Here is a 10,248-nt window from a genome sequence, read left to right as displayed (position 1 = left end):
GAATCCAAGAGTACAAATGGAAGTTTGAGAGCCCCCGCTCTCACTAACGCAGATAAACTGGAAACAAATCAGCAGTGCAGTCTGAATATCAATAGATCCATATATTCAGATTTTTGTTTGTTTTTATTTGGTTTATTTTTACATTACAAAGTTAACACTCTCTTCTGCACAACCAATAACATCTTGTAAATTAGGATCAATAGCAAAATTGTATCTAGTAGAAGGCTAACAGCATCTGTTATCATCCAAAAACCCAACAAAAGACAAAGCCAAAAGGTTCCATATATGCAAAGTGAATTTGGTTAACACTACCGTACGTAGTCCGTAAATTTAAATAAGTCAACACAAAAAGAAAACAAAAGAAATATACATTTATTTTTTCATGGACCAATATGATACTTCAGATCTAAAGGTCCACACTGCGGGTCCACGGGTCTTTATTCTGAGATGGTCATGGGAAGACTGGGTAGGACACTGGTCCAGAAATGCACGTAACGCATTCTCATCTTTTGTTGCACATAGTTCCTGTCCATCTTAGAGTTGATCTCCAGGAACTTGTGTCCATCGCTGGTGAATGTAGGCCAGGCAGTGGGCACTTCCGACTCTCCTATGTTGGGATCCCTGTGGACATAAGAAGAGAAAAGGGCAACTGAAGTGTGACCCATAGGTGTGTTTGATGTCATGAAGTTTCCATGTCGCGTGTCTGCAGAATTATACCCAGTTCTGGCGAAGTTGCTCCAGTAGGCGATGAAGTAGCGAGAGACGTCACGGTGGCGAGGCCAGTACGCCAGTGGTGTGGTGAAAGGCTTTCCGAACACGTACTGCAGGTCATCAGCGTGGTCGGCTCCCATCCAGCTGGGGTAAGGCCGGGCAATGCCGCCCATACGGTTGGGCTCAGAGAAAAGGTAGGAGTAGGTACGACCGGTTCTTTGGAGAGATGAGAAAATAATTGGTATCTGACAACGACTACACCAAGGAGGCAGGCAACAAAAATGAAGATCACGTTTATAAAAGCTGAATTCTTCTGCAGGTTCTCAGAAGTCTACTTATAATGACAGATGCAAGTTATTTCATGCCCTGCACCTCACCGTAAAGATGCTTGATGCTATGTTTTGTAGTGAGCGTCGTAAATATGAAATACAGCAGGGCTTATATTTATGGAAACTGGATTGTGCCAAAGGAATACTCATTATCCTGAATTCATTACTTGATAGATAAAAAAACAAACATTTTAAAGCAATTAACTTAATTTGTATTTAAATTATGTTTTTTATTCCCCAGCTTCAAAAGCAAGGTGTTGAACAAAAGGGCTTCGAAATAAACTGACAGAGACGTCTGAATAACAAGATCTTATCCTCACGTGGCTTTGGCAGCATGAAGGTAGAGGGCAGCCTGAGTAGGAACCAGGAAGATGTAGTCCGTTCCAATCGCCACAATGGTTTTCTTGATGGTCTCCCAGTTAGGGTTTGGGCCCCAGGTTGAGGTGTATGTGGAGAAACCGCGGTCCAAAGCAGCCTTGCCCTTCTGAATGTACGCACCCAGGAGCCTCTTCATGTCATCGCTGAGATCCGGAAGGTTTGAAAATTAGGTTTGATGAAACACTACAGCTTTAACAATGGTAACAATAGAACGGTATGCTGCACCCGTTGTAGAATTGTCAATGTTTCACGCGGCTTAAACTCACATAGGGGTGTCCACCAGGGGGGAGTTGATTGTAGGAACATCTAAGCCAGTGAAGAGGTGTCCGTCCATGTCGTTGACTCCAGCGATGTAGTCGATCTCAGCCGCATTGTGGAACAATTCGGAAGGCTCATCCGGCAGGAAGTCGCCGTCGATCACAGGAGACAGGACCAGGTTGTAGAGAATGGGGTCTGACAGAAGCAGATACAATGAGATATATATCTAACTGTATGTTTTATACATAACTGGAATTAAAAGTTTCCATTTGCTAGATCTCAAGCTGTTCGAGGTCTTGACGGTGTTTTGGGGAACAAGTTTCCCTTTCAATTTAGCGCACATTTTCAATGAATTTCCAGAATAACGTAAAAACAAAATGCTAATTATTGCCATCCACATCCGGTGAGGATCCAATAAACCCTTGCAGAAGAAGGGAACTGACTTTTTCATCTATGCATTGTTCTGGAAGAAAGTGCCACAATGTCTCAAATTAAAACGTAAAGTATATTTTATGCTGTCCTTACTATCGGGTGAACTGGTCAAACTGAGAGAGCCGGCCAGCGTGAGACGCGCAGGATCAGTCATCTTCAAACAGGAGGCCATAGTCTGATCGGTGGGGCAGCCAACCTTCACAGCAACCTGGAAAGAGGGTTTGAATTCGCTTGAATTGTCTACCAGCCCTGAAGTTAAGTAACTATTCCACAAAAGTGCAGCACATAAGAAATAAATCACGTAAGAGCAGCGGTTGTGCACCTCCTCAGCGAACCTGCGGGGGTTCTTGTTGATAGCCCATGGGCAAGTAGCGACGCCGCTCTGGGAGATGGCTCTCTTGATCAGCCCTTTGTTGTGGGGAGTGATAGTCTGTGGGTAAGACATATTTCAATATTATATATTATATATATATATAATTATTTTTTTCAAAGAAAATTTTGAAACTGTGAATTTAATTCGAATTTCATATCCATCATCTATCTCCACACCCAGAATGAAGCAAGAGAGCTTTTCACCTGGAAGCTGACACTAGCTCCGCCTGCAGACTCTCCGAAGAGGGTGATGTTGTCGGGGTCTCCTCCGAACGAGCGGATGTTCCTGTGAACCCAGGCGATGGCGGCCTGCTGGTCCCACAGACCGTAGTTTCCTGCCGAGTATCATAATTTTCACTCAGTCGTGGAACTTTGATTTTAATGGTGCAATACATAACATTGGCGGGAGGACCAACATCTTCTAATTTTGTTGTGAAAAAAAGAAAATGGCTCCTACCAGGTAAGTCAGATTCTCCGGTGCTCAGGAAGCCCAGGCTGCCCACACGGTAATTCAGCGTCACCACAATAACATTTCCTCTGTCTGCAATCTCCTGCCCGCTGTACAGATAGTTGTTCAGGAAGTTGGCACCCATCGAGCCTCCGGCAAGGAAGCCTCCCCCATAGATCCAGATCATAACGGGCATACCTGTGGACACTAGAAGACAGAGAGAATGGGAATTAGAAATAGTGTGGATCTTTTATGGATGCCAGTGTATGGACATCTGTCAGCCTTTACCTGAGCGGCCGTGAGGAACCCAGATGTTCAGGTAAAGACAGTCCTCACTGCCTCTGGTATCGCTCATGATCATGTTCACCTGCATGCATCTGTTGCTGTACTCGGTGGCCTTCAGAACACCTGACGAGAGACACGCGCAGTGTGAGACATACAGGTAAGACATACATACACTGTGGGTGAGAAGTTCAGTCATTCTACCCACCGTCCCAGCCCGGGTGACGTGTTGGTTTCTCAAACCTTCCAGGGACGTCAGCGAAGGGAATCCCCCTGAAGACGTCCATGTGATGGCGATACCCAAGACGAATGTTCTTTCCCTGCACCATACCTCCCTCTGTGTACACCACCCCGAGCTACACAGGATAAACACAAACATCTTATTTTACTTTAATTTTTTCACATGGAACTACAACAGGGCTCTCAAGTGTCACGCATTGAGCGTGACTGTCACGCATTTCGGTCTTAAGTCACGCCCCCCCCGCCACACATCGTATTTCTCACGCTGAAAAAAAACTCTAAGCTATTTAATGTGCCGCAGCGCGCAAACATTACCTGGTCGCGCTGCCCTCACCATGGAGGAATCAAGCACGTCTCCCCCGAATCCTTTGCCAATCAATAAAAATAAATGGGCTACACGAATAGCCAATCAGAAAAACGTATCTGTTGTATCTGGGTGAAATGTAATCCGGCCGCGCCTCCGCCCCCCCCAAGAGATGTCACTCTTACCTGTCTTAAAAACTTGAGAGCCCTGCTACAATGAACCAAATTACGTGTGGGATGCTACATTTAGATTGTAATTATCCGTTTCCTTCGGCATGTTTTGAAGAAATTTTGTAAAATTGAATTCAATCAGCAATTTAAAGAATGCTTATTATAAATAACTAGATTAGAAATATCCTGTGACAAAAATGTATGAAGACTTTCCCCCCCAATATAAATATGATATATATTTTATATATATATATTTATATTATATTAAGTTTGTAACTATTTCCCTCCAATATAATATATATATATATATATATATATATTTTATATATATAATATTATATAATATATATATATAAGAAAAGTAGGTATATATATCCCTACTTTCTTAAGAACATTAAGTTTGTAACTTTTTCCCCCAATATAATGTATATAATATGTACATAAATATATATAAGAAAAGTATATATATATATATATATATATATATATATATATATATATATATATATATATTCCTACTTTCATTAAGAACATTAACTTTGTAACTTTCACCCCAATAAAATATATATATATAATTATATATATATATACAATATATATATGACTGGTATATATATGTATATATAGAAAAGTAGGTATATGTATATATATTCCTACTTTCTTAAGAACATTAAGTTTGTAACTTTTTCCCCTCGATATAATATATATATATATAATATATATGATATGTATATAAAATATATATGACAGGTATGTATATAATATACACATATATAATTTAATATATATTATATATATATATAATATATATATATATGAAAAGTAGGTATATATAAATTCATCTTTCTACTTTCTTAAGAACATTAAGTTTGTAACTTTTCCCCCCCAATATAATATATATATATATATAATAGTATAATATATATATTGACAGGTATAATATATATATTTGACAGGTATACATATATAATATTTATATAAACATATATATATATTATATATATAACATAAATATATGTATATATTTGTGCTACTTACGGAGGCCGCAGAGACCGCCTCCAGAAACACGGCAAACGCTACCAAAATGCTTAGCTTTGCCATCATGACAAAACTGTGACAACCAAGTTGAGGCTTTTATAAAAGGAGACCCCTCCCCTCAACAACATCCGACCAGTGTGCAGTCCGGGTGCACCTGCCTTTTCCACTGTTAGATAACACATAATATTTAACCACCTTGTGTCCACAGCACTTTACATCACACTTTCCATTGATTACCTCGAACACATTAAAACCTCTCTGGCTGAACCCAACTAACATATGTAGCGATCAAACAAAGATTCAGGCCAACTTCTAAATATGTGTTTTTTAGTGGACATTGGTCGAAGGCAATGTGATTTAACAGTGACATATTTCATTAATCCATACTTTTCTTATCACACATGATGAACTAATTTCAACACCTTCACCCCACATGGTCGCCTCAAATGCCAACATGAACCTGACAGTGAAGTTGCGTAAGGATCAACCGTGGCAATGGACCAACCCTGTCCTGTGCTTTAATGCTCTTTTTCCATAGAGTCAAGTAGTCAATAGTTAAATTGTAATTCAAATAAAAATGGAGAAAGAAAGGGGGCATCCTTCTCTTGTGCTTTGAGGAAGCCATTTGACTTGGTTGAAGGTTTCTGTTCTGCCCCCAGGGCACTGCCTTTATTTTGACATGCACTATGAACAGGAAGTTTGTTCTGCCCCCAGGGCACTGCTTTTATTTTGACATGCACTATGAACAGGAACAGGAAGTTAAGTTAGCAACATGTGGTAGTTTTAAGGAGATGGTCTCTGAAAATCATCCACTGCCATCCATCATGTGTTTACGCCTTCGAAAGCATAGTCTGTAAGTATTTGTTTAGTACAGACTACAAAATAGTATTTTAGTAATATCTTCTTCTTAAGTATATTTGTAGGGTTAATTTTGTATCTGTAGCCAGTTATCGTTATGCTAGAAGTTTGACTGCTACAAAAGCGTAAGAGCTACATAAAGTTCAATCTGCAATGTGTAATTCATATGATTCTTGCTCATTGTGTTCTTCTGTTTGTTTTTAGTTTTACTCTTATTTGAACTGTGTACGTCGATGCTGCACAATAAAGCATCTGGAGCTTGGAGGCTACATCCTGACTCCCGTATTCATTTAAATGGAGTTTGGCTTACTGCTGAATTGTGTACCAAGTTACACACACACAAGGAGAGCAGCACAGTTAAAAGACTAGCACACAGCTGGCTAAACTACTCTACAGCAACGGAACACAGTGAGTAACAACCATCATGGATGAAAAGCACACAGTTTACAAGATGGAGCATCCATCTGCAATTCCAAACGTTCTGGCTTATCACGATCTTCTAGATCATCTGTTGGTGCTGCAGCAGCACAAGCAAGGGCAGAGGCTGCACGAGCACGGACTGCATTTGCAGAGAGGGAAATCGCCATGAAAGTTGACAAAGCTAGACTAGAAGCTAATCTGGAAGCCCTGGATCTTGAAAGGGAGGCTGCAGCTGCTATTGCCCAGGCAGAGGTATTGGAGTTAGCTGCAGAGTATGAGGGTGATGAGCTTCGTAGCAGAAAAAGCCACCCAGCAATGGCAAAAGACACACATCAACGTGTAAGTGATTACATCAAGGACCAAGCCAGTCATTTTAGCCTTCAGTCTGAGTCATTCTTCAGTTTGCCACATCAACAACGAAATAATCCCACTCGGTTTCCTTCTGAACAGTATAAGAATGATTTCAAGGAAGAGGACAACCAGTATGTTGTCGATGATGCCCAGCCCCAGACCTCACACAAGCCCCACTCATTGTTCCAGCAACACAATATAAATCTAGGTCAATCTAAAAAACAGCAATTACTGCAAAGACCAGTCAGTGATGTTTTTCATCAACAGCCAAATTATAATGCACCTCAGTCTGCAGGTGGTTCACCTGCACGCCAACTAGAGTCTTCTGTTATGGACATGGCAAAGTATCTGGCACGCAAAGAGCTTGTGAACACCGGTCTGTCACAGTTTGATGACCGCCAGAAACGTATAGAGCTTGGAAATCATCTTTCTTCAACACAATAAGAGACTTGGATCTTACTGCTAGTGAAGAGTTGGACTTACTGTTGAAATGGCTTGTCAAGGAGTCCTCCAAACATGTCCGGCGTATGAGGGCAGTTTATATAGGACATCCAGAAGCAGCTCTCAAAAAGGCCTGGGACAGGCTCGAAGAATGTTATAGCTCCCCAGAGGTCATAGAAAGTGCCCTTTTTAAGAAGCTTGACAGCCTTGCGAAGATATCAAGTAGAGAATACTACAAATTAAGGGAATTAGGGGATCTTTTAATGGAGCTACTTGCAGCAAAGGAAGATAGTTATCTACCAGGCTTAACATATCTGGACACCGCTCGTGGTGTCGCACCCATTGTTGAAAAGCTGCCATATGGGTTACAGGAGAAATGGATTTCCCAAGGATCAAAGTTTAAGGAGGAACATCATGTCTCCTATCCCCCCTTTTCTTTCTTCACCCATTTCATCTGTCACAAAGCCAAAATGAGAAATTACCCCAGCTTTGCACTCCTGAGTGACAGCTCCCCTCAAATGAAAAAAATATTCTCAAAGCGCAATAACTTTAAAACTCCAGTGTCAGTGCATAAGACTAATGTCTCCCCTATTGCAGCTCAGAATGAGACAGCATTTAAAGAAGACGTAGTTAAACACTGCCCGATCCATGACAAGCCCCACCCTCTGAGGAAATGTCGTGGCTTCAGACTGAAAACCATCGAAGAACGGAAAGCCTACCTGAAGGAGCAGGGGATCTGAAGTGCTGCTCATCATCTTCGCATCTCGCTCGAAACTGCAAAAGCACATTGAAGTGTGACGACTGCAACAGTGAACGTCATCATACAGCTCTACATCCTGGACCACCTCCGTGGGCTACCCGGGCCTTACGCTCCCCATCACACGGCGAGGAGAGCGACACAGAACACGGAAGAGAGGAGGGAGAAGAGCGTACTTCACCAACACCTGCTGTGAACTCTCTATGTACTCAGGTCTGTGGCAACAACTTTACGGCAAAGTCCTGTTCTAAGATATGCCTCGTCAAAGTTTATCCTGATGGACACCCTAAGAATGCTCTCAAGATGTATGCTATGGTCGATGATCAGAGCAACAGGTCCTTAGCCAGATCTGAATTCTATGATCTGTTTGATATCCAAGGGGATGCACTACCCTACACTTTGAAGACATTGGCCGGCATGAAAGAGAGTTCAGGCAGAAAAGCAACTGGCTATCAGATTGAAGCACTGAACGGTGGAATCACCCTTACATTGCCGACACTAATCGAATGCAATGACATCCCAGACAATCGAGAAGAGATCCCAACACCTGAGGCTGCTCTACATCATCCGCACCTCAAGAGTCTTGTTGCTGTGATCCCAAGTCTAGATGATAAAGCCCACATCCTCCTTCTGCTGTGCAGAGACGTTCTTAGAGCCCATAAAGTGAGAGAACAGATCAACGGCCCCGGCGATACACCCTTTTCCTCAGAAACTAGACTTAGGGTGGGTCTTAGTTGGTGATGTGTGCTTAGGAAACGTTCATACGCCCACTGTCCACAGCTTTAAGACAAACATCTTAGAAAATGGAAGACCTTCACTGTTTAGACCCTGTACAAGTCACATCCATCTCAAAGAAAAGTTCAGTTCCAGCTCACCAAAGGGTCTCTCTCAAGGTCTTTGGAATAGTAGAACAGAGGAAGACTCCCTTGGCCTCACTGTCTTCAGGACAACGATGGACGATGATAAACGTGCACATTCCTTTGAGGATGAAAACTTCTTAAGGACAATGGACAGAGAGGTTTTCAGGACGACTCAAACAGCTGGGTCGCGCCTCTCCCCTTCAAGTCTCCAAGGCCACCTCTGCCAGGCAATCGGGAGCAAGCTGTCAGCCGCCTCCATTCTCTACGGCGCACATTAGACCGAAAACCAAAAATGAAGGAGCAGTATTTTACCTTCATGCAGAAAGTATTTGACAGCAACCATGCAGAGCTGGCACTTCCACTGTACAAGGGAAAAGAGTGCTGGTATTTACCTACCTTTGGAGTCTATCACCCCGAAAAGCCCAACCAAATCAGAGTGTTTTTTGACTCTAGTGCACAATACAATGGCATCTCTCTGAACAACGTCCTGCTCACTGGACCAGACCTAAATAACAGCCTATTTGAGGTCCTGATTCGCTTCAGGAAGGAACGCGTGGCATTGACGGCAGACATTCAACAGATGTTCTATTGTTTTGTTGTGAGAGAGGATCACCAAGACTACTTACGATTTCTCTGGTATCGCGACAATGACCCGAGCAAGGATGTGATAGAATATCGTATGAGGGTCCATGTATTCGGCAACAGCCCCTCACCAGCTGTAGCCACTTACGGCCTCAGAAGAGCTGCTGCGAAGGGAGAAGAACAATATGGTGCAGACACAAGACGCTTCGTAGAACGCGAGTTCTATGTCGATGATGGGCTAATTTCTTTGCCAACTGAAAAGGAAGCAATTAGCCTGTTGGGTAGCTCCACCAAGTGAGCCCACCATACCTAGATTAGAGCTTTGTGCGGCAGTACTAGCTGTGGAAATGGCGGAGATTATCGTTCAGGAAATCGACTTGCAGCTTGACGCAGTCACCTTCTATTGCGACAGTAAGGTGGTACTTGGATACATACATAATGAAGCAAAACGGTTCTATGTGTATGTTCACAACCGTGTTCAGAGAATCCAACGTTCTACACAGCCAGAGCAGTGGAAGTATGTACCTACAGAGCATAATCCTGCTGATCACGCTTCAAGGTCTGTTGCAGCCTCTCATCTTGCCAACACCAACTGGTTTACAGGACCGGCATTCTTGTATGAACCACGCAAAACCCACAGTGAACAGCAAGCCACCTTTGAGCTCATTGACCCCAACTTGGATAAAGACATCCGACCATCAGTGTCGAGCTGTGCCACTAACACTAAGGACAAGTCACTCACCCCTGAAAGGTTTGAGAGATTCTCATGCTGGAACTCTTTGCAACGAACAATTGCAATGCTCATCCACATAGCTCACTCTTTCCATTTTGCGACCAAAGTCCCTGCAGAATGCAGTCGATGGCATAAATGTTCAAAACCTTACACCGTCAGTGAGCTGTCTAAAGCAATGAACACAATAATCCTCTCAGTGCAGAAAGCCAACTTTGCTGAAGAATTCACCACACTTTCAAAGGGAGGTAACGTCAACAAGAAGAGGCCACTGGCAAAGCTAAATC

At 42.5% G+C, this 10,248-nt stretch overlaps 1 protein-coding gene across 1 annotated transcript; it reads right to left on the bottom strand.

Annotated features, from left to right (window-relative positions):
* Positions 1–437: 437 nt before the first annotated feature.
* On the bottom strand, positions 438–5,028 carry LOC306751985 (bile salt-activated lipase-like; the record flags this gene model as incomplete). Its single annotated transcript, XM_079235673.1, has 11 exons — positions 438–621; positions 718–927; positions 1,361–1,561; positions 1,685–1,871; positions 2,202–2,316; positions 2,431–2,538; positions 2,685–2,815; positions 2,938–3,135; positions 3,217–3,336; positions 3,419–3,566; positions 4,963–5,028. The coding sequence occupies 11 exons, from the start codon at positions 5,026–5,028 to the stop codon at positions 438–440; spliced, it is 1,668 nt and encodes a 555-aa protein (XP_079091799.1).
* Positions 5,029–10,248: the final 5,220 nt, after the last annotated feature.

Source organism: Taurulus bubalis, assembly GCF_910589615.1.
Source record: "Taurulus bubalis genome assembly, chromosome: 19".
Lineage (NCBI taxonomy): Eukaryota > Metazoa > Chordata > Actinopteri > Perciformes > Cottidae > Taurulus > Taurulus bubalis.
Note: the sequence above shows the minus strand (reverse complement) of the source record. Positions and strands in the feature narration are given on the sequence as shown.